This window comes from Hypomesus nipponensis, chromosome 8 (genome assembly GCF_054491055.1).
Source record: "Hypomesus nipponensis isolate SF chromosome 8, ASM5449105v1, whole genome shotgun sequence".
NCBI classification, from domain to species: domain Eukaryota; kingdom Metazoa; phylum Chordata; class Actinopteri; order Osmeriformes; family Osmeridae; genus Hypomesus; species Hypomesus nipponensis.
This window is the reverse complement of record NC_140368.1, coordinates 9571143-9595000: the sequence shown is the minus strand read 5'-3', so window position 1 is coordinate 9595000 and position 23858 is coordinate 9571143. Positions and strand designations below refer to the sequence as shown.

The 23858-nt window shown below is 47.6% G+C and overlaps 5 protein-coding genes across 10 annotated transcripts in view; 2 read left to right on the top strand and 3 right to left on the bottom strand.

Annotated features, from left to right (window-relative positions):
- Positions 1–6190, bottom strand: part of LOC146275069 (ribosomal protein S6 kinase alpha-3) — a 23423-nt gene extending 17233 nt beyond the window's left edge. The window contains exons 1-2 of one of the 3 annotated variants that reach the window (XM_084702894.1): positions 5872–6190; positions 3945–4004 (exon numbers count right to left, since the gene is read on the bottom strand). In XM_084702894.1, coding sequence (XP_084559020.1) covers positions 3945–4004; positions 5872–5931 — 120 coding nt within the window. In that variant the 5' untranslated portion in view covers positions 5932–6190. Of the gene's footprint in view, positions 1–3944; positions 4005–5871 lie in introns of those variants that run through there. The other 2 variants (XM_084702893.1, XM_084702896.1) reach the window with 2 other exon arrangements.
- Positions 6191–6956: 766 nt separating this feature from the next.
- On the bottom strand, positions 6957–12020 carry LOC146275068 (pyruvate dehydrogenase E1 component subunit alpha, mitochondrial-like). 2 transcript variants are annotated; one of them, XM_084703506.1, is made up of 12 exons: positions 11895–12006; positions 10956–11039; positions 10580–10648; positions 10308–10481; positions 10092–10218; positions 9903–9994; positions 9708–9800; positions 9440–9595; positions 9221–9292; positions 8756–8823; positions 8347–8455; positions 6957–7962 (listed from the first exon to the last, which is right to left on the bottom strand). In XM_084703506.1, the coding sequence occupies exons 1-12, from the start codon at positions 11952–11954 to the stop codon at positions 7798–7800; spliced, it is 1269 nt and encodes a 422-aa protein (XP_084559632.1). In that variant the 5' UTR covers positions 11955–12006; the 3' UTR covers positions 6957–7797. The 2 variants fall into 2 exon arrangements, with proteins under 2 accessions (XP_084559632.1, XP_084559633.1); XM_084703507.1 differs by lacking the exon at positions 10956–11039 and having other exon boundaries at positions 11895–12020.
- Positions 12021–12345: 325 nt separating this feature from the next.
- Positions 12346–14316, top strand: LOC146275067 (peroxiredoxin-2-like). The gene is made up of 7 exons (XM_084702604.1): positions 12346–12493; positions 12638–12755; positions 12929–13045; positions 13165–13287; positions 13380–13510; positions 13798–13832; positions 13992–14316. The coding sequence occupies exons 1-7, from the start codon at positions 12346–12348 to the stop codon at positions 14040–14042; spliced, it is 723 nt and encodes a 240-aa protein (XP_084558730.1). The 3' UTR covers positions 14043–14316.
- Positions 14317–14423: 107 nt separating this feature from the next.
- acot9.1 (acyl-CoA thioesterase 9, tandem duplicate 1) lies at positions 14424–19982 on the bottom strand. 2 transcript variants are annotated; one of them, XM_084702602.1, is made up of 16 exons: positions 19830–19982; positions 19114–19208; positions 18998–19024; positions 18824–18869; positions 17806–17976; positions 17669–17706; positions 17138–17221; positions 16934–17037; positions 16481–16554; positions 16272–16339; positions 16068–16179; positions 15848–15938; positions 15624–15709; positions 15446–15533; positions 15185–15335; positions 14424–14969 (listed from the first exon to the last, which is right to left on the bottom strand). In XM_084702602.1, exons 1-16 carry the CDS (start codon positions 19841–19843, stop codon positions 14911–14913), a joined length of 1308 nt encoding a protein of 435 aa, XP_084558728.1. In that variant the 5' UTR covers positions 19844–19982; the 3' UTR covers positions 14424–14910. The 2 variants fall into 2 exon arrangements, with proteins under 2 accessions (XP_084558728.1, XP_084558729.1); XM_084702603.1 differs by lacking the exon at positions 18998–19024.
- Positions 19983–21039: 1057 nt separating this feature from the next.
- LOC146275065 (diamine acetyltransferase 1-like) lies at positions 21040–23532 on the top strand. 2 transcript variants are annotated; one of them, XM_084702626.1, is made up of 6 exons: positions 21040–21309; positions 21745–21796; positions 21898–21978; positions 22346–22447; positions 22531–22571; positions 22761–23532. In XM_084702626.1, exons 1-6 carry the CDS (start codon positions 21244–21246, stop codon positions 22935–22937), a joined length of 519 nt encoding a protein of 172 aa, XP_084558752.1. In that variant the 5' UTR covers positions 21040–21243; the 3' UTR covers positions 22938–23532. The 2 variants fall into 2 exon arrangements, with proteins under 2 accessions (XP_084558752.1, XP_084558753.1); XM_084702627.1 differs by lacking the exon at positions 21040–21309 and adding an exon at positions 21327–21664.
- Positions 23533–23858: the final 326 nt, after the last annotated feature.

Sequence of the window (23858 nt, the reverse complement as noted above, 5' to 3'; positions counted from 1 at the left end):
TGTGGGAGCAGGGCAGCTGGTGGTTTCCTGTCTGAGTGGAGGTTAACTTCCTGTCCTCTAGAGCTGCTGACTGAACAGAAACATATCCTCCCTGAGTCACCATGACAACGGAAGGTGTGTGTTCTCACACAGCGTTAGATGGACGAGTCACTTCTACTCACAGTCACACTCAAGAGACAATCGTAGTTAAGGTGTCAAATCCACTCATAGTTCCGAGGTTTGATGACTTTTGATTGGTTTGGTGGCCATGCAAAAGTTGTCTTTGGTTAGAAAGTGGACAGGAAGATAATGAGATCTTGGTTCAATGCATTCCAATACTTCATGTTGGTAAAACTGACCACACAGTCTTTGGGTGTGGATTTTGTTGGTCCTACAGCCTGTCACTCCCTCCCTCCCCTCCCTCCCCCCCCCTCCCTCTCTCCCTCCTTTCCCCTCCCTCCCTCCCTCCCCTCCCCTCCCTCCCTCCCTCCCTCCCTCCCTCCCTCCCCTCCCCTCCCCCCCCCTCCCTCTCTCCCTCCCTCCCTCCCCTCCCTCCCTCCCTCCCCCCCCTCCCTCTCTCCCTCCTTTCCCCTCCCTCCCTCCCTCCCCTCCCCTCCCCCCCCTCCCTCCCTCCCCTCCCCTCCCACCCCCTCCCTCTCTCCCTCCCTCCCCTCCCCTCCCACCCCCTCCCTCTCTCCCTCCTTTCCCCTCCCTCCCCTCCCCTCCCCCCCTCCCTCCCTCCCCTCCCCTCCCACCCCCTCCCTCTCTCCCTCCTTTCCCCTCCCTCCCTCCCTCCCCTCCCCTCCCCCCCTCCCTCCCTCCCTCCCTCCCTCCCCCCCCCCCTCCCTCTCTCCCTCCTTTCCCCTCCCTCCCTCCCTCCCCTCCCCTCCCCCCTCCCTCCCTCCCCTCCCCTCCCACCCCCTCCCTCTCTCCCTCCCTCCCCTCCCCTCCCACCCCCTCCCTCTCTCCCTCCTTTCCCCTCCCTCCCCTCCCCTCCCCCCCCTCCCTCCCTCCCCTCCCCTCCCACCCCCTCCCTCTCTCCCTCCCCACCCCTCCCACCCCCTCCTTCTCTCCCTCCTTTCCCCTCCCTCCCTCCCTTCCTCCCTCCCTCTCTTTCCTATCCCTCCCACTCTTCTTCTGCTCTCTTGAACAATGTTCAAGGGAAGGGAGGGAAACTCCCCGACAATCCTCTCAGTGTGTGCGTGTGCGTGTGAGCGAGGCAGTGTGTGATGTAAGGGATGATGAACGGTGTGGTCGTTCTTGGAGTGTGTTCCGTTCAGGAAGAGCGGCGCCCCTGATACAGGGATTACATCACCGCTGTGTGACCTCACAATACCAATCCCACAATGCCTCACTCACGCAGGGGCTGAGAGCCAGCCCCAGAGAGCTCCTCTCTAAACACATAAACACACTCCATCACCAACCTCGGACAGTGAGCCAATCCAATGACCCTGTTCCATGTTATAACACTAGAGGAATGTACCAACTCATCCTGAGAACACACAGCGGGGGGGAGGGGGGTTTGCGGGTCGCTTCATCTTTGTTCCTGCGACTGTATAGTTCCTTCTTTCTTCCTGTACATCTCTCTCACAAGCTCCCCCTCGACCCATTACTCCTCTCTTTCATCTCTCATGTCTCCGTCTCTCAATATTTGCTGTGTGACTGTGAATGTGTGTGTGTGCACGCGTGTGTTCAGGAGCAACCAGAGGTTTGTCTACCTTTAACAGACATTAAACACAGACAGATACACATGACACATCCATAACCCATTACACACACACACACACACACACACACACACACACAGCGAGCCCAGTTGATCGTTGAGCCCAGTTGACCTTTGACAATAACAAGCTTAGAGCTGGTTTTCCTATCCTCTCCACGTTGCCCTGGGTTACACCTACTCCGACCTTTTGCAGTAAGAAGCGGTCAAGCAGCGAGGAGGAGGGGGGGTGTAAGGAATGTCTAGTCACAGACACTCACACCTGAGTGTTGATAACGTGCGTGTGTTTGCGTGTGTGTGCATGTGTGCACCGCACATGTATGCAAGTGTGTGGGCGTTGGAAGAAGGCAGAGAAAGTCAGTCCAGATGGCCAGAGAAGATTAAATACCATGTGCCAGTGAGCGCTGGAGAGCCAATCCCTCTCTCTCTCTCCATCTCTCTCTCTCTCTCTCTCACATACACACACACACAAGGCAACAGGGGGCACTGCAGTATGAGAGAGAGAGAGAGAGAGAGAGAGAGAGAGAGAGAGAGAGAGAGAGAGAGAGAGAGAGAGAGAGAGAGAGAGAAACAGACAGACAGAGCGCGAGAGACCAAGAGAGACAAGTAGAGGAACAATAAAGAGAGAGAGAGAGAGAGAGAGAGAGAGAGAGAGAGAGAGAGAGAGAGAGAGAGAAACAGACAGACAGACAGACAGACAGACAGAGCGCGAGAGACCAAGAGAGACAAGTAGAGAGAACAATAAAGAGAGAGAGAGACTCTGTATCAGATGACCTATCTCATCTTGGGGCCCAAACATGATCCATTTACGTGCACACACACACACACACACACACAGTCTGTGTAGAAGGCCAGAGGCCGTAGGCAGACAGGAGCAGATGTTGCTGGATCCCTCAGAGACATGAGATGTTGCTAACTCCGTTTGGAAACCCTTTTACGCTCCAATGGGGGGGTTGGGGGGGGCATCGCATTTGCGCGTGCACTCGCATATATGGATGCGTGTGTTGCGCGCGCGTGTGTGTGTGTGTCTCGGTGTGTGTGTGTTGCAGAGTGTTGGGCAACCTCGGCAATGTGACGACGAGCAACAGCAGCCTCATTACCCCAGTTCAACCTGCATCCAAACCCCACGCCCCCCTCACACACACACACACACACACACACACACACACACACCCTCCAGCCAGGCACAACAGTCCAGTCCAGTCACTAACACCTTCTGCTGGAGCCACACCGGGTCCTCCCTTCCCAGCATGCCACTGACCACTGGCCAGGCAGCCTGTGTTGTGATGTCACACATGACGTGTACAGTGACCAGAGACCGCTTCTTGTTGCTTTGGGTTGGTGTTGTTTTAGAATGTGGAATGCTGTCAGGTTGCATACAGGTAGTGTGTGTGTGTGTGTGTGGGTGTGTGTGGGTGTGTGGGTGTGTGTGTGCGTGCGTGCGTGCGTGTAGAACAAAGGTAGACTCGGGGGATATGGGTAATGACGGTTCAGCCTTTTCCAGACAGCAGATCTATAAGCCATCTCCTCTGCATTTAAAAATCAATACGAGCATCTGCCCCAGCAAAAGACAAAAGTAGGGAGAGGAAACACACACACACACACTTAAACAGAACACATCTAAACTAAGTGGGGAAGCAGTGAACTATACAGATCAGTGCTTCTAATCCTATTCCTGGAGAACCGCCATGGTTCCGACCTAGCTGTTTGCAACCACATGACCTACTGTGGCCATGCTATATTTATCAGTTACATCAGTGACCCAATGCTAGGTTGCAACTAAATACTCTATCCCTACAGAACCAGGTCCACTGGGCCAACAAATCCAAAAATCCTGTCGGTTGCCAGATTCTCTAGATCCCCCTTCCGGGTAGCCAGGTTGGAGAGCATCGGACTCCCACGACACAGTAGGCCATCAGTGATGAAGTCAGATCGATTGAGTCATCCATAGGACCATGTGGACACACATATGCTGGACACCACTCATCAATAGCCATTAGAGCACATCCCAGCCTTTGACGACAGCACACTCTCTCTCTCCTTCTCTCTAAATCTCTATCCATCACAGAGAGAAAGAGACAGACAGAGAGAAAGAGGGAGAGAGAGAGGAAAGAGAGGCAGAGAGAAATGGAGAGGGAAAGAGAGAGAGAAGAGAGGGAAAGAGAGAGAGAAGAGAGGGAAAGAGAGAGAGAGAGAGAGAGAGAGAGAGAGAGAGTGTAGACTAATGTAAGTGTAGACTTACATTACAGGACAGGGAGTCATCCTCCCCTACAGAATCTTCCAGGACATGGCGATGAGCATCCTGCAGAGCACAGAAGACAGAGCACAACATGTCAATACTACCTCCCCCCACACACACACCCGCAGTGTGATCATGCTGCCATCATGGGGTTATAATCCAGACTGTCATGTCACTCTGGGTTCAAAGCCACAGGAGGTTTGAGCCACCAGACCAAGTAAGTGGCGCTGCTCTGCATCTAGTAACCCCACATCATGTCGCTCAGTCCCAGCATGAACCAGGACCCAAGGTCAATCCACAAGAGACACAGTGCGTGGCAGCTTGCTGCCTTTCTCCCCTTCAACATACCTCATCACAGTAAACGCCAGAGATTAGATTCGATTTAGCGATTAGATCAGCAAGCACAATAGAGAATCCAATCCGGCTTGATGTGCTACGCACCTGTTATTAATGATAGGCTGTCTGCAGACTTTAGACAGTTCGAATGACGATTACTGTTACTTTGCGGGGGTAGCCCAGGACAGAGCTAAGCCAAAAAAGCATGTTGTGAGATGATTGAAGGATGAGCTGCAGAGGAGGGGAGACAGGGACAAGGCCGGAATGAAAGATGGAAGCGGAGGGATGAGAGGAACCAATGATAGAGCAGGGAATGAGAGGGCAGACGGAGGTGGATGGAGAATGACAAGGATCGTAATATACGCGTGGTACGTAGGGACAAGGATGAGAAATGGATAAATGGTTAGAAAAGAGGGAGGGAGGGAGGGAGGGAGGGAGGGAGGGAGGGAGGGAGGGAGGGAGGGAGGGAGGGAGGGAGGGAGGGAGGGAGGGAGGGAGGGAGGGAGGGAGGGAGGGAGGGAGGGAGGGAGGGAGGGAGGGAGGGAGGGAGGGAGGGAGGGAGGTCACACTATTGTCTAACATTAAAGAGCTGTTTCTGTGGAACCTTGAATAAAGCTCTTGGAGGGTGGAGTGCACGCATGCACGAGCGAATACACATAGATGTTGGCTACATGTACTGAGAACTGTTTGCCAATTTTCCACTCCGATGCAGACTTTGTATGGTTTGTGTGTGCGTGTGTGTGTGTTGTGCAACGGATTTAGGCTCATGTGTTCATAACCCTCACCACTTTGCCTTTCCAAATATTTCACAACATCCTTTTTTTGTGTGTTTTTGCAGCCTGGAAACTCATGTGCCTTCTTGCCCCTCCCCTCAGACACACACACACACACACAACCAGACCCAAACAGATGTGTGAAGGGCCACAGGTGCTACAGCCAGGAGGAACAGGACTCTTCAATTGACTGACTCCTCATGGTGGATTCAGTTCTAAAGACTTGTGTGATTCATATGATAGACTGTATGAGCCTACATAAGCAGACGGCTAAAGTAACTCCTCTCTAAACACAACAGAAACTGAATACAGGAAACCGCACACACCAAGCTCATCCTGTGGTCACCAGCCAGTCTAAGCCAGTGAAACCGACCCCTTGCTTTAGCTAGCTTCTGGCTACCTTTACAAATCAGAGTCGGATACAATGTTGCTCACACCTAAGCCGAAAGGCCGAAATAAACAGGCCTTCTAAAATCCCCTTGGCCCGGGAAAAAAAGAAAGCAATGTCGTCCCCCCCCCCCCCTCCAAAAACAATCAAATTTTTTGAATCACAGAACTGAACATTCTGTGACCATGTGAATAGTCTTTGAACTAAGTACAGCATTGTAGTCGTTCGGACGTTCGGCTATATTGCTGCCCTACTTTACAATAGCCTATCGATGTGGGTTTGATACCGGCAGCGATGAAGTGACAGTGTTTTGTAAGCTGCTGAACAGAGCAGTTGAGTCTCTCTCTCACACACACACAGGCTACACTCTCTCGCTCTCTCCCTCTCTTGCTCTATCTCTCTCAAACACACACACGTACGCAGACACACTCACCTCACTCGCCCTCCCCAATGCCATCTTCTGCCAAGGATCTGCCAACTGTGCCAGCGGCATCTTTGCAGCTCCGAGTTGTCCCTGTTACACTGTGATTCTGGTCTAGTATTTAAGACACAGGCAACAGCGAACAGTTATAAACAGCAACCGCCCCTTCCTTTAAAACACTGTCTAAACATGAAAACGCGCCGGATGGAATGCCTTTTCGGAAACTCTCTACTTTCGCCCTTGTGTGTAGTTGAGACGACCGTATCGACTGTTGTCCCCTCTCTCTCTCTCACACACACACACTCTCTCCCTCTCTCTCTCTATTTCTCTCTGCCTCGCTCGCTCTCTCACTTCCGTTATTTCCCAATATGGCGTCGGGTGTCGGCTTACCTGTCTGTCAGAGGGTTGAGTCACGCCTGCGTCATTGTAGGGGCGTACTCTTCAGAACACGACAGCATGCGGGCAGGTGAGAGTTCAGCGCAAAGGCCATAAAATGCCAATAGGAATGTCAAAGCAGATATTCATACATTTTGATGAGCAACCTTAAACTATTAGTTAATGTATTGAGACATTCATTGTCCAGCACATTACTTGGCGAGTCTTTCTTTTTGCTTCCGGCCACTGATGGGGATAGTTTTAACACCTTGGATAGGCTACTATACACAAGTTAGGTAGACGGTACCACATTTAAGTGTGTCGTGGAAAACACAATTATGTGAATATCTAGCGTCGCCATATCTGAAGTCGGCAGTCTCCGATGGTGTAGGTCGTCAGCGAAAGTCTTTTATTATCGTCTATTTTTATCTGAGCACGCGCCGCACGCGGGCATATAATGAGACCAGCCTAGCACAGAGTCATTATCTGTGACTAAAGATGTGCTGTGGGCGGCAGCGACTCCCTCATAACTCTGTAACTTCAAATCTGACATTTTAACCAGCCCTCTTCACACAGGGTTGGATTAAATAGAGCAAGGGTGTTTCCTAAGGTGCAAGTTGCGGGTGACGACTAGTGGTGAAAGATGGAACACCATCTCAGTTTCCTTCATTGCATGTGATCCAAATAGACATGAGGAACAATAAGCACAACATTCAATAATCCAGGGTCAGTCAGCTTTATTTCATCATTGACATCACTGCATTACAAGCAGTATTTCCATTTCCACTCAGGCATTTACCAAATATTCACGCAGTGCATGGCTCAGCAGGATAAAGAGGGAGAAGGCAAATGCAAGCAGCCAATTCATATTGTTTCTGATGTTATCCCGCAATAACGTCATCCATAAAGAGATGCTAGTTGGGTTTACCCAAACCACACATTATTTAAACCAGGGACTGCCACAACATTCAGCCATTGACCTTCAAATCTTTTACATCATATTAACACGAGCCAGTTCCCCAAAATCACACCATCTGACAGTGAGCCAATGCTAGCAAGTGACATTTCAAACAGAAAGACTCAAGCTGCTCCTGCCTCAAACTCCCACTGAGCCACAGAGTGTGAGGCCACTCCCCCCATGCTGGTTCATTACAGTAAGTGTCTTGTCGAATCTCAATGTCAAACTTCTCTACCGCTTATTTGTCTAAAGATAGGTGTGATAATGAAAGGCCTGATGTCATTCCAACGGCCCGGCGGTTTTACACATGTGGTAAAAACTGGTATGTGGGGACAAGGATGTAACCTCTTCTGACCAAAAAAATGATCCCACAGAACCACAAGGATTATACATACATGAATAATACAAATCTATCTACAAATAGTCTCAATAAATAACATTAGGGTGCTCTACTTGGCCCCACGGGGAATGCTGCTTCCTGACCCACTGTGGACCCCAGCACGCTCTCTCATCGTGCCTTCACTGTAAGCTGAGTGGGGGAATGAGGTTTCACGGAATGTGCGCGTGCTCCTTTTTTAACCAGGATTTACTATGTGTGTTTGTATCTAGCTCACAGACTTCAGCTTGGACCAAGGGTTAGTTCCACGGACTTCCATGGGTGGTTCGTTGTAGAAGATGTGGTCACAGAGATCCTCCAATGGAGGCTCGGGGTCGGAGGTGGCAAACTGGGCCGCCTCCTCGATCTCCTTTCGGATCTCCACGTCGATTTCCTGCAGCAGACGGAGGACAGTGCACTTCATGTTCGCTCATCGGCTCCCCATCGCTCGTATTGATTAGACTGGACAAGAGGACTTGAATGTCCTCCAAGAGGCAATTTGGGGTTACAGCAAGGAACATATAGACCATACACAGATAAGGAACATCAACCAAACAAAACAACAGCAATCCGAGGTCATCAAGATTATCACAGTCCAGGCAGACTATTCAAGGTGCATGTCGACAACTGTGATCCTAATTACAATTGGCTGAGACTTAACATGTGTTGACACATTCCTCTGACATTTTAGAATGGTATGAATTGGGTTTGACTGATTCATCTGATTTCACCACCGTCTGTGAGTACATGTTAATGTGTGTGTGTCTGCCTCCAGTACCTTGAACTCCTCCACTGAGGCCATGTTGTTGTTGAGCATGCGGTCCTTCAGCGTGGAGATGGGGTCACTCTTACTGCGCACTTCTTGGATCTCCTCACGTGTACGGTAGCTACAGGAAGTTACATCACACAGAGGGGAAGCTGGGGTTAAACGAGCGTAACTGTCACTCAATGGGCCAATCAGAATGAGGCCACTGCAACAAGGCCCTGTGTGCAAGGAGAGATAGACCCGGAGAAGAGGAAGTGTTTGACAAAACGTATCACTGCCCATCGACTACCGAGAAACAGCGATTGGCCCAAAAAACTACTATAATGAAGTCAGGGAAGTGATGGACAGGGATGGGGGGGGGGTAAACGAGGTCAGGTGACTATCACAACGTCTAAAGGTCGTGGTTTGGTGTCTATCTCACCTGACCCCAGGGTCACTCATGCTGTGTCCGTGGTAACGGTAGGTCTGCAGCTCCATTAGGATAGGGCCCTAGAGCACACGGGAGCACGTCAAGACGGGTTTCCCTCTACTGGCCTTCAACACTCAAGCCCCTGTGGTTGCTCTATTCCTCTGATCCCTCTTTGATGTCTCTCTTTTGTCCTGCTGGTGACGCTCAAAAGTCTGTTTGATCTTTGTTTTCTAGCCCAGTAAGTGTTTACCGGTCTTATCTGATGCTTCTGCTGTTGCACCCTTTGAAACACGTATTTATGATGATCTTGTAACTTGTCATGACCCGCCTCGAGTTGTTTTTAGTTTCATGAAGCAGAACATTGCTCAGAGCTTTGACTGTTGAGCCCTTTCCAACTCTGCACCAATAAAAACTCACCTTCCCAGCTCTGCATCAATAAGAACTCATCTTCCCAGCTCTGCACCAATAAGAACTCACCTTCCCAGCTCTGCAGTGATCAGCTGCAAACTTGGTGGCTTCTCTCACACACAGCAGATCCATTCCATCCACCTGGACCAAGAGAAAGTTCACAGGTCAGGTACGCTTTGTGTGTCTCACCCTGATTCCTAGAATGACGTATCCTCTCCTACATACAGTGTGTAGTCAGTGTGTGTGTGTGTGTGTGTGTGAGTGAGAGAGAGAGAGAGACACAGAGACCCTGATTCCTGGTATGAAGTCTCCTCTCCTATAGTAGTCAGTGCTGGCTGAGGCTCTCTCCACAGACGTCCCCATGCCATACTTGTTGTTCTCACAGATGAAGATACATGGCAGCTTCCATAGAGCCGCCATGTTGTAGGACTCGAAGATCTGGCCCTGATTGGACGACAGAGTGGGTGGGTCACAACCAGGAAGTAGATGGCAGTGAACGAGCAAACAAAGCACAGTGGAGATGTGGCCAGTCTGGGCAGAGTTCAGGGATTCTCACCTGGTTGGCTGCTCCGTCACCGTAGAGTGTCACACACACCTGGTTGTTACCCTGGTACTGACAGGCTAGGGCAATACCTGCACCCAGTGGAACCTGAAGACACAAACACACAAATCAAGACGGGAATGCCCCCCCCCCCCCCCCCGTTTTAACTTACAGTTTCTGCCCCTGTGTGTGTCTGAGTGTGAACATTACTTGAGCTCCCACAATGCCGTTGCCTCCGTAGAAGTGCTTTGCGTACATGTGCATGGATCCTCCTTTCCCCTTAGCCACGCCCCCTTTACGACCTGGGGAAGACGGTGCAGAAAGAGAAACCCATAGCCTTTAGCGATGACAGCTCGCACCAAGGCAGGTGACTCCCGACCACCAGATTGTTCATCTCACCCGTGAGTTCCGCCATGATCTCTTTGACAGGCACACCCCGTGTGTAGGTGTAGCCGTGCGCACGGTAGGCCGTGATCAGGTGGTCGGACAGGTTTATGCCTGCCTCGATGCCGACGGCACATGCTTCCTGAATGGGAGCCCAAATAGAAGTGGGTATGAGGAAAAAGTGCATTTCTGGCGCGACGGTGGGCGAGTGTTGCAAGTGCGTGCGCTGACCTGTCCGTCGTACAGGTGGCAGAACCCCCTGATGATCTTTTGTTTGTAGAGCTGGTCAGCCTTGAGCTCCATGCGTCTCATGGTGTTCATGGTCCGGTAGTACTGCAGGCCCTGGTCCCTGGTGAGCTCCGCTACCACGGGCGGACCACTCTCCAAGCGGTGGATATCACACTTCTACAGGGAGGAGAGGAGACACACGGGAAAAGATCATTGTAGATGAAAGGTTGCATGTCTGTGTGTCGGTGTGTGTGTCGGTGTGTGTGGTGACTCACCTTGATGTCAAAGCTGGCCTGTTGGGTGAAGTCAGCGTAGGAGCGTGCCGACACCACCGCCATAGCACCCTGGAGAGACAGATGTGGAAGACTTTGGTGCCACACAGAAGTTACACACAGACACACGCAAACCCTCGCAGGCAAAGATGTTTGCATTGAAAACAAGGTTTTAATTCCCTCTCTGCTGACAGTGGGAACAAATCACGTTGTCCTCTAACTTCTCCTACCTACTTTGCCCGAGTAGCCAGAGTGCTACAGGTAGTTTTTGTTCTCAATATTAACTGATATTGGTTTCGAATGTGTGGTCAGGTATGAGTAGTGGTCTGGGGCTAGCTAGTATTAAGGCTAGCTCTAGCCTGGGTGCTCTGGTACTGACTGGTGGTGGTTTAGGTGGTTGCCGGGGCGTTGCCGAGGCGGGCGGTGATGTTAAATCGACGTGTTCGGACAGGCGAATCAGCAACTGGAGAACAAAGGACCCAACCAATCAGACCAGAGCGAGACTAGGGCAAGAAATCATCAAACTGGATGTTTCAGACTAGTGGAAATATCTGAACACCAGTTGTAAACCACATCACTACAGCTACCAACCACAGCTTGCCAAAGAGAGTCAGGGTATTGTGTAACTGTACAGACATAGACTTGAGCAGACCTGCTTGTATTAAGGCCTACAGACTGCAACTACAGAGTAGAGCTGCATGATCTGCTTACCTCCGACACTGTTTGTGCTCCCTATGGGCCAGGCAGAGGGAATGAGAAGGGCAGGGGTAGATTAGGCCTAGGCCTACACTGTGCATGTCAGATGAGATGAAATGAAGAAAGGCATTCGCAGGCTGAAAAGCCTGTGGGATAATAATACTAACGGAGCCCTGTCAACGCCTACCACTACGTTTCTATTGAGATTCTACTTTAGTGAACGTTGGTTGACAGCCAGAGATTAACCTGCTTTACCTGCGAATAGAGACAAGAGGCGCCACCGTGTGGCAAATACCGACAATGTAAAGCTATTGGCTGGCTATCCCTACTGGAAGGGAACATGGCATGATGAGTCATTCATAACCCTAGCGCTGAATACATGTCATCAGCACAAATGTCACGTGCACATAAGTAGAGAAAAGCGTATGTCGCGATTGTCGCGCATCGTAAAGACAAGATTTGTCTCCAAACGTCTGTGGCTACAAGGTCAGCGCCTGCTATATAGGTACCACTGCGTCGCCACTGGCAACCCATCTTCAACATTGCTTTACAGCAATCTAGCCTATTTAAAACTGTAGTATTTTCAATGAACCTAAACCCCAAATAGAGTAATTCTACTCACCACATTTTTGGTGGCGGTACCTCTGAACACGTTGGAAATGAGGGTCAGCATATTTTGCATGCTAATCGGACACCAACAGCACTGCTCCGACCTACCGGGATTAGCAAAACACGGATGTTGTCGACTGTGGGCCCGTGACGTCACAAATATAAGGAGGATAGACTAGATAAGCATATACATCCTATAAACAGTCTATATACGTATTAGTCTTTCTTCTACTTGCAGACAGCCATTAACATGTTATGACAATTTTGGGGATTAAGATATTGTTCTTCCTTACCAATGGAGGAAAGGAGATGAGGGAAGGAAGCAATGAATAGGCCTAGTGTATTGAGTCACATTTCCACGGGGAAAAATCGATACTTCTCAGCTGTTGGCGTCACGCACGCGTAGGTTTTCGGTAGTTCTGCTTTCTCTTGAGTTTAGAATGACGCAAAGAAAACATTTACATATGTCATCCCAGCGGGATTCATTTTTTAGTGTGTGTCTGATTTATTTGCTATTTCTGCAACTTAAGACCACAGTCCAGGCATCCAGGAATCCGAGTTCCCTTCGCTCTCCTCGCCACCCTTCTTCTCTCCACTTGAGCAAGGCAAAGAGTGCGTCGATTATCGGGTGTCTACACACTCACAGGAAAGCTCAATATAATGCAAAAATATAATTGATTGTGTGTCTCGATCGGTGTAGTCTTTAAACTGTGCACGTGTGTGTGTGTGTGTGTGTGTGTCTCTCTCACTCTCTAGTCTCTAAGAGGGCTCCCGACTGGGAGGCTACAGCTGTGATTAACGGAGAGTTCAAACAGCTCCGTTTGTCTGACTACAAAGGGAGATACCTCGTCCTCCTCTTCTACCCACTAGACTTGTGAGTGAAACACTCAAACTATGCTCTTTTGGCTGTAACAAACACCATCCCAGAGACAAAACGGCAAACCATGGAAGAATGTCTGGGACATGTCATCTGTGAAATCCATTTGTGATGAATGTGTCATAGCTATGTAGATGAGTAATATCATGTATCTGTTGTGTGTTGCACAGCACGTTTGTTTGCCCCACAGAGGTGATAGCCTTCAGTGAGCGTGTGCAGCAATTCAGGGAAATAGGAGCCGAGGTGGTTGCTTGCTCCGTAGACTCACATTTCTCACACCTGGCCTGGTATGACCTCTCTCACCAACCAACTTGTATTGACCATTGATAAATAATAAGATAAATGAAATAAAGCAAATAATACTGTAACTCTATCCTTTGTGTGGGATTGGGTGTCTTGCCAATAGGATAAACTTGTCCAGGAAGCAGGGCGGTCTTGGACCAATGAACATACCTCTCCTCTCTGACCTCACACATCAGATCGCCGAGGACTACGGAGTGTACCTGGAGGACCTGGGACACTCACTGAGGTCAGAGTCACACACACACAGACATACCACACATACACACACCACACACACAGGCCCGTTTGGCATCAATGGCCATCTCTATTTGTTCTCAGGGGCCTCTTCATCATCGATGGCCACGGGGTCCTGAGGCAGGTGACCCTGAATGACCTGCCAGTCGGACGCTCTGTAGACGAGACGCTGCGCCTGGTCCAGGCCCTGCAGCACACTGACAGACACGGGGCAGGTGGGTAGAGATCCAGGCCTTGCAGCACACTGACAGACACGGGGCAGGTGGGTAGAGATCCAGGCCCTGCAGCACACTGACAGACACGGGGCAGGTGGGTAGAGATCCAGGCCCTGCAGCACACTGACAGACACAGGGCAGGTGGGTAGAGATCCAAGCCCTGCAACACACTGACAGACACGGGGCAGGTGGGTAGAGATCCAGGCCCTGCAGCACACTGACATACACTGACAGGTGAGTAAGCGCATTACAAACAGATTGTGTCTCTCTTCTCTTTCTTGTTACAGTGTGTCCCGCTGGCTGGAAACCAGGTGATGATACGGTGAGTCATTGATGGAATTTATATTGTTTTTCATTCTTATGTTATTATCTATTCAGTCTTATGTTGTCATATTATTATTCTCGTGATGCACAAATCACCTTCTGGTATGTCTGAGTTTCTTCTCAGTGTATTACATTGTTTACTTTATCATACATCTAGATTAATCCTGAGGAAACTTTGAGAGCCAGATGGCCCAAGCAGGAACTGTGAGTTAAGCACTAAAATGGTTCAGTAAATCCCTTCCTCATCATGGTTGATTTCCATCACCTGCCACTACCTCCAAAAACCACAAGGTGGCAGTATTTCCATTGGAGTTTGTTGACAACCAAAGGAATGTTCTATTCACCTTATATGCCGCATCTTTACAGTTAGTGCCAGATCATTTGAGACTGATGGAGCTATTGAGCTAATCAAACTACACACAATGGTTCTGTAATTTCCAGTATTGCTTCTTTGTCTATGGATGTTACTCATTTCTCAAATAAAGCTGTTAACACTGTTAACATCAAAGTATTGTATTTATCAGACGGCACACATACAAGTGGTTTGTGTGGAGAGAATTCTATCCAATGAATGTGATGAAACACAATGTTGATTTATACTATTTATTTATACTAAGATAAATATTACAATACTATTTATTGCAGTTCACCAATAATAGCATGAATAAATCCCCCTCAGAATGTATCTTCCCATCAACATTTACATACAGATGCATGAGTATATAAAATGTAAGAAAAAAAATACATTAAAAGTGCATTTAAAAAAACATAACGGCAAAACGTCCATGTAACTGCAAAATATATGTGCATATAAAGCTAAGACGTGGAAGAAATGATATACAGTATAATGTAGTAATGTGTCTTTAAAGCCCAAACAAACACGAGGCCGGGGATCCGGATGGTTCTCAGCTATGTGAGGTTCATGCATAAACAGGTGTACAAAGAGTGAAAACAAAATACAAGAGTTGACCTATGACCCGGATCATGTTCTTCCACGGAGGATGCTGAGCAGAGTTTGTGGGACACTGTAAGGCTTTGGCAGGCAGTTGGCTACGTCGATCACGTGTCTTGTGGTCTCATGTGGACTCCACGGTCTGGTTGAAGTGTCTCTTCCCATCCAGGTACAGCATGGACTCTGTGGACACAAACATTACAGGAGCATGACGTGTAGATCATTCACAGGAAGAAGGATCGAGTAACACCTAAATCAGGGTGGTGGGGGTTCACCTACCCTGAAACATAGAATACATCATCTACAGATGTAGCAATGACAACCACTGCAGGTGTAAAGGGCTGAAGAAGGTCATGGGGGGGGGGGTGGGCGGGGGGGTGAGAGGAGCAGGGACTGACCTCCGTAGCTCCGGGGGACGATGTTGGGGACGTCCGTCTCGGAGAGGAAGGTGAAGTGGAAGACGTTGGTGGTGTTGTGCTGCCGGGTCAGCGGGTCCATCACCTCCGTGTGAACTCTGACCTGGATGTACTTCCCCTCAGTGTAACACACCTGTCGATAGAAGGGACTGTCAATACAGTCTGTTTGGACAGTTCCAAGATCATTTATTGAATGCATTGACCCTCGAGGGAAAGTCGACACACATCCACACAAACACTCGCCTGTGATGACAGCAACAACAGAGAGCCTATCTCTACAGGCTTCTGGAACAGGATGTCGTCAACAGCAACTAGGCTCGGTCGACTCCCGCTATGAAACGTAGGAAGCACACATCAGGGGCGGTCGCTGGGCTGAAAAACCCACCCAAGCACACACACACACACACAGATTCCCACCCACCAATAAGAAAAAGCGTTGGCCCAGCCCAGCTCATAGGCCTTCCTCATCAGGAAGCCTCCAAAGATCCTGTTGAAGATGTTCCTCTCCTGGACAAGACACAGACAGGCTGGACGTCACATCACACGCACACACACCAAGCACAGAATACCATGAACACAAAAGTAAACAACAACTAGAGATTAACTGATTTATTACCCTCCCTCCCCCCTTTTCCCTTCTCTCACCTGTGGGTGGCAGATCTCCAGTCCCTTCACCTTGGCATCCTCCATCCAGACAGAGTTAGGAGGCAGGATTCGGCCCCGGAAACTCACTGTCCTACAGCAGACGGGAGACACGCAGATGATGAATGGAACACTCTCAAACAGCAAACTCTCTCACACACACACACACAACTGTGTGCGAATCTGTGTCAGTGAGAGATTTGAGCGCGTGCGCGTGTCGTACTTGGTGTCGAGCGTGTTGAGGAACAAGCTGTGGATGATCTTCCTCTCCTCGCCGGTGGGAGCCACCTTCAGCAGGGAGGCAGAGCTCAGCTGCACACGACGGGTCTTATTGACTGGGAGACACAGAGGAGAGAGGGTTACCACCCGCACACTGCACCACAGGGATGAGTGCATGTTATGACACGGCTAAGACCTATGATCTTACTCTCTCCCTCTTGGAAGAGCTTCTCCTCTTCCGCACCCTCTGGCTTTAGTGGGTTTACAAACGCAGCCCTGGGAGAAGGGGAGGGCGGGGAAGAAAGAGAGATGTGTATTATGAATAGACCGACGGACGGATGGAGAGAAGATGGACGGATGGAGAGAAGATGGATGGGTGGTGAGAAGATGGATGGGTGGATGGATGGGACGACCAACCTCTTGTTTTCTGGGTCTCTGGCCACCATGACAAATGTAGCATCCAGAACTGGAGTGTAGGCTCCCTCGTGATACTAGAAAAAGACAGACATCTTTATACGATGTATTAGAGCACCCCATGTGTGAGTATGTGCACCCAATTCATTTTAAAACTGTGGAACTGTCTAAACTATCCATGGGAATTTGGGGGAATGTATTTTTGCATGACGGAAACAACGTACTATGTTCAACAATTGATACATAGGGCATTTCTTATTTGGTGTAAGAAGTAACAGGTTATGTTGTACATAGCATGGGATGAATTGTCATTTGACAGAATTTCCTTGAGACTGAGCTATTTTTACTATGCCACTAGTCCTCACCTTTTGACATCCCTCACTGTAAATATCTGGTGTTCATGGAGCCATAACAAGACATGGTGTCCAGTTGTATGTGACGTGTCAGTGTATATACCTGAGTCATGTGCATCTTGGCTTCAATGGAGGTTTTCCCCACCCACGTCACATGACCAGTTAACTTAATGTCACAGTCGGGGTAGATGATGTGCTTCCTCATGTCTGTGACATCACAAACAATAAAGATTTGAATTGTCCATCGCTATGAACCCCCAAGCCGAATGAGAAAAAAGGGCGGTGTCCTTCATTGTGGATGTCCTACCTATCTTGTCGACCAGGGCGGTGACAATGGACAGAGGAGACCTCTTCAACGCCTCGTTGTGCGTGTGAGAGTAGCAGATAAGCACTGGGGAGCAAAACACAGGAGACATAGGTCACACAATCTTTGGGTAACAGCTGCAAGTACACACAGTCATCTTCTTTTAAAATAGAATAGTTTCACTTTGACAGTTTGGCAGGTAGCGACGATAGATGATATGTGTGTGTGTGAGAGAGAACTACTAATCGAGTAGTTCTATTCTTTTTTTATTGGTCCCCCGAAACTGGTCAAACCTGTTTAAGGCCCATCTGTTGATATTCATTCACTCATTAAATAAGAGTAATGTTCTCCGACAGGGTAAACACCTTGAAGACATTTTGTTTAAGCTGGTAGATATGTCAGCTGGTGATGAGCTGTTCACAGGCTATTTCAAAGGAGCAGACAGGTATGCCAAGACAAGAGTGGCTTTAAAACATGTTCTAGACAGACGTGGGCTAAACCAGGGCACATTACAATGTGACATTCAACGGATACCTGCTAAACTGTCCAGGTCTTCCAAGATTCTTCCAAACCTGCAAGGGGAAGAGGAAGGCGGTGAGCATGAATGTGTCTGTATGTACGTGCATATGACGCCACTGTAGTAGTGGCGTGTGTGTGTGTGTGTGTGCTACCTGACACTGTTGTGGAAGGTGAGGTAACTCTCCCGGAGTCGTGGCTGTGTGCCCAGGGGGAGGTGGACCTCGATGGAGCTGTCCTTCATCCTCCTGACAGGCAGCTCGTCCTGAGAGCGGGCCAGCTGGGACGACAGCGACAGGCGGTCCTCTAACGCCTGCTGGTGGTCACTTCACCCGCGCACAGAAAAGACAAATACTGTCACGAGGCCAAAGGTGGAAGCACTTCTTTGAAAGAGTCGTTCCGTTTATGCCTTTGGAAATTTGATAGTGTTGTCGACAAAAAGGCTGTTGTGACAACATGCGCCAGGCTCTCAATGTCACAGCAATAGCAAAGATTCTAGAAGTTTCCAAAGACACCATCAACAGTCTGTGGGAAATGAGTCTGGGACCTCTCTCATTATCGAAAATGGTTGCCTGTCATCACGTGCATGTAACCTGGCTGTTTATGATGTCACAAGGGCATAAGTATCTTTATACATGTCCCACACACTTAAAAAACATGGCAAATCTGCCCCCAACCCCCCCTTTTGTATTAAGCAAATCATATTTAATGGGCGTTTCCCCCAAAAAACTGTCCAATCAAAATTTGAAAACCAACCCCCCACTCCTGTAATGTCACAATGCATGTAGACCACTAACAAAGAACTTATATTGACTGTGCTTCTGTACTCTTTGCCGCTAACAGAGAGAATTCAATGGAGATGTGCTGGCATAGACATATTTACCTATGTGTGCATGGCCTGTTTTCTAATAATAACTGGAGTTTAAAGAGAATGAGGCCACAATGAACATGGCATACAACAATATATGAGGTCACAAAAAGTGGTGGATTCTATAAGACAATAAGTACATGAAGGAAGTGTCTGTGGGCATGTACAGTGGTCAAGGTCATTCGCATCTACGACCATAAAACAAGGCTCTCTTCTTTCCAAAGATCCAGTCGACTTTTAAAATGGATGACACATTGTTTTTCAGAGGGATATCTCAGTACAAAGTAGCTGTGATGTTGGCGTACCTCCAGTTAGTAGATGCTCCCACAATTGCCCTCAGTCTGTTGCGAACTGAAAAACAACCACACAATAACATGAGAACGTTGAATAAATTGTAAATGTAAACATGCAGACAGAATTATATTAATTTAGGACTGAATACAGTACACAGTGATTCATTCTGGATTACCAACACACACCATTGGTCACAAGCAAGTATGAATTTTCTGTGGAGACACAAAACATAATGGGGTCAGGGGTCATGGGTTAAGCACAAAAGCAATGAATCTATCAACCGGGTATTCCTCCTTCTTACCCTCTGCCATATCAGGTGCCTTTCCCTGTAAGGACATGCCCCTGCGAGAGAACGCCCTGCACGTGATGGATGCAGCCGACCTCATCATGATTAACCTGAAAAAGAAGAATACACCCCTGACTGACAGTCCGCGTTCCAAGTCTGTGGCTAGCTGTAAATGCATCCCCCTTGGCAATTATTTTATAAACATCAGTGCACGTCGTAGACATCCCTAAGAAGAGTTCTGGCCGGCGGCGGAAAGACCTGTGTTGTATCTAGTTTTGCGTCATGACAGACACGTCGTGACAGGCTGTCACTTTGGTACCCTGGGCTCGAGGGGGTAGCTACGAATAGTTTCAAATGAAACCGTACAACTGATCTCGCTGATCTTGTGCTAGAACTTATTTATACTTACTTATAGATTAGAGTAGACACACCCTGGGTAAACCAAAGAAGGACCCTGCATTATAACACACTGGCTTTCAGGCAACATTATAAGCTAGCTAGCAAACCCCGTACGGTCCCAATACACCGACAGCTGCTCATTAAAGCAGCAGCTGATTAAACTTTGTGAATGGTAATTACTTGGAGGAGCTAGCCTACAGACAACAGAGAATGTGGTAGTTTACAGCTAGCTGGCTGGCTAATTTTGATATTTTAAGGAGTACAGTAGTAGCTAACGTTCGATTGCTGGCTCAACTCAATTTAAACGGATTCTCTTGATAGTAGCTACGAACCTTGGTAACAGCATTTCTGTATTAGCTACAATTCAGATGCTAGCAACTATGATTTTAGAGGAAAGCTACACCATGGGTAAACAGATCCAAAAGGGAGATGAACACAGAAAATCACTTCCTTGTTGTACGTAAGTTTGCTTCCGCACGTAAACATTGAAGTAAACGTGCAACTATTTTTATTTAACGTAAACGCGCATGACAGTTTGCCAAATGTTAAATGCTTTTTAGGTTTCCTCAAAAAAATATCGAGTGATTTCGGTTTTTCAACAACGGGTATAATGTTAATTGTTTATTTGTTTTTTACTATTGCACTGCCCTATAATCAGAGCTATGTAATAATGCAGGTGATTATGTTATTGTTGCACTATGTCGGTAAACACAGACCGTACAGACCGTTCCTTGGCTCTTACCATGAAATACTGTCGGAACGGTGCACTTCTGATCCCTGTTGTAGGCCACTGTGCACTTTTTCTCTGATGTTTTTGGGGTGATAAAAATGCAAAATGAATCAAATGTTCTCGTTCTCTTTGTGCGTGTGTGTGTGGGGAACTATATTGACTCTTGCCACATTGCAAGCTATTTTGGTCTGGATCAGGAAAAGTACACATAGCTTCCCAGAAGACTAAAAGTTTAAAATAACATCAGTCTCTTGGATGAAACACATCCACCCACTGTTGGTTTGACCTCCATGACATTCATTTTGCGGGCCAGGTGCAATTGGGTGGAAAAAGTGCTTAAAAAATCAGATTGCTAACCGATCTGATCTTTTTTTGTGCAGGTCTTTTAACCCATATGAGCAAGCATGTAGGCTGATACATCATTTAGGCTGCGTTCTTGGCAGGATAGTAGAACTTTCTCATCCGCCCTTACACCAAGAGCCACCAAGAGTATTAACCTGTTTATTTTAAGAAGGGTTTATCCTTGTCTGACAAATAATGAAGGCTGGGAGATACACTATTTGTGTGTGAAAAGCAGTATAACTTTCAATTATAATTTAACCTAGGCTGGTTTATTCAATAAAACAGGATAAACAAGTAAGGTGATGGTTGTCCCAAAACGCCAAACTAAGGGGGCAGGCTCAAACAGCCATGCAAAACAGCGTTTGATCTTGTGACCGGGGAAAACAGACTGTAGTGACGTTTCTTCGTACCGTCGTTTGTATTGGTCAGAAACGGCAGATCTTCCCAACCCCCACGGGTCAGTATAAAAACACATGAAGAAACAAAGAACCGTCTAGTACAGCTGATTTCGTCCCCGCAGGTAGTTGCTGCATGTAATTCTCCCGACAGAAGCGTCAGGATCCCAGACTGACTGCGGAGGGTAAACTCCCTGGGAAGCGAATGAAGAAACTTCTATTGCTTCACTTCACATACAGAGGATTAGTGAGAAAAGGAAAAAAGAGTAAAAGAAGAAAATGGCTAACTTTAAATTACGGAAAGCTGAACCCAAAGACGTGCCTGACATATTGCGACTCATAAAGGTAGAGTCGCCTGTTTTAATATTTCGATGTTATTCATGTTACGCCGGATGCATACACTGAATACATTTTATAGCAGCCGCTTGCTGGCAGCACTAAACTCTTCTGTTTTGATGAAGTGACGGGCCTAAACCAAGCCGACGTAACGGCCATCTAAGTAGGGCATTTCCGCTGGATATCCGACTGTAGAGAAGGATGTGTCATCGCTTCATATTTTGTTTGGGTCTGAAATGATCTCCGTCCCCCTGTTTTTTTTTTAATTAATTTCCTCAGCTTCATGATGCACTTCCCCTAAAAAGATTTGTATCCACCAATGACTGTAAATTATTAACTACATGTTAGTAATCGTTTAGTTCAGGTCAGTTTACCAATTCTAACGTGTGTTGAATCGTTAATAATGCTCATATTGGCCTACTCAAACATAATGTTTCTTACTAGGAACTTGCAAAATATGAAGAAATGGAAGATCAAGTTATACTGACTGAGAAAGGTATGTCTGATTGGTAAAGCTGTTGAAATCTGACTGTAGGGTAAATGTTTTACACACATGAAACGAGTTTAATAAGACGTTATACAATTCTGTTATCACAGATCTGCTTGAGGATGGATTCGGTGACCACCCGTTTTACCACTGTATTGTGGCAGAGTTCACAGGGGAGCAGATGAACAGCGGTAGGCAACGTTGGTTTGTGTTTCAAATAAACAGAACGTGTTTTGTTCTGCATTGCACAGGCGCCATTTGCCAGTTCCAACAGATGTAGGCCTACTCGTAAAAAGCCTACTTTGGAGTGTGTTACATAGTCACTGCTCTAACTCGCATACACTGCCTTGGGTAGATGTATTGTGGGTACAGTACTTCCTGTTTGGGTGAAAAGCTGTTCTTCAACATGTTGCTCTGCCTTCAACATGGCTTACCCGTAGCACTCTGAACTATACACTTAAGAAACCAACACAATCTGTTTACCAAATCAATTTTCTTGTTCTCATCCCACAAAGATGTTTTACTTGTTATTGAAAGTGCATGTCTGTGTGCGCCCAGCTCCCACCGTGATTGGTTTTGCGATGTACTACTTCACCTATGACCCCTGGATTGGCAAGCTCCTTTACCTGGAGGACTTCTTTGTGATGAAAGAGTACAGGGGTGAGTACAACGTCGTACAAAAACTCTCACCTAACTCAACCTTTTCTCCTTGATCTTAATCAGCTTTTTTCCCTGTCTTTCAGGGTTTGGCATCGGATCTGAAATCTTGAAGCTCCTCAGTCATGTGAGTAGATGCTATAGAATTGAAGCTATTCCTTTAACACAACATAACATACGGTGCTATATTATAGACCTGGGTATGGCCAGAGAATTGTTACTAGGGTTTAGACCTTTGTCTGAAGTAGGGAAACCTCAGTTAATATCACAAAGTGTATGTGTGTGTATATATATCTAACCCTTAAGTTCTCTCCAGACGGCGGTGAAAACTCGCTGCAGCAGCATGCACTTCATCGTTGCCGAGGACAACAAGGCATCGATAGAGTTCTACAAGCGTCGCGGTGCTGCCGACCTCTCTCTGGAGGAGGGCTGGAGGCTCTTCAGGATTGACAAGGAGGGCCTCTACAAGATGTCCTCCCCAGCAGAGGAGTGAGCTGGCCCCAGTTCCAGTGACCAGTAGTGGGGCAAGGGCGGGGGACAGGGGGGCCTGTCAGAACCAGAGACATGGCTGGAGAGTTTGGTCATCACAAAACAATGGCTTGATAAGACTCTGAAATGATTTGTGCAATTTCCGTAGCAGTCACGGTTTGACACCTCCCCACCAGCTACGTTGGCACATGGGGTTGCCTACTTTGCTTGAATTTGTTCAGTTGGGAATGACGACATTCATCATGAAGGGTGGAATGAACACTCTCATTCGGTTGTCTGGAGTCTAGCTAATGTGTTGGCCAAATTATCCATGCTCATGACTCTTGATTCTAGACAGGCACCACTTCCTGTCAAGGTGGGGATCAGAGATTGCTAGCGGTAGATAAGTAATCTAATGGGCATTTTATGTACTTATAGTGAGCTATATGTTAATTTGTGTAGATTTAAGTTTTTGAAAATGGATGCTTAATCCTGCATAATTCAGTGGTATTCGTTCACGCCTTCCTTATTGACTATAGGTGAAATCTTGTATTGTGTAGTCTGCCTTTTTCACTAATGTTATCATTTGAGCGCTAATAAAGTTAAATTGAACACCTGTATCTGTAGTTTTAGATTTGTGTACAAATCAATCAACTTTCAGTTTTGGGGATTGTATGTTGGTAACTTCAAATATTTCACAGATTTTAACACATCCCTATTCTCCCACCTTCTTTTTGGAGTCATAGCAGTGCAACAACATCAGTTTGTCTTCTTGATCCCAGAGAGTGTGGTGTTTTCTTAGAGTTAATCACAGTGATGTAGAAGACTTGGTCAAATGCACAGACATTGGCAGAACAAAAGACTCATTGATCTACATGCTAATACAGACCTGCACCCCCAGGCTATTGTTTGCACAGACTGTTCCACCTCCGAAAATATGACTTTT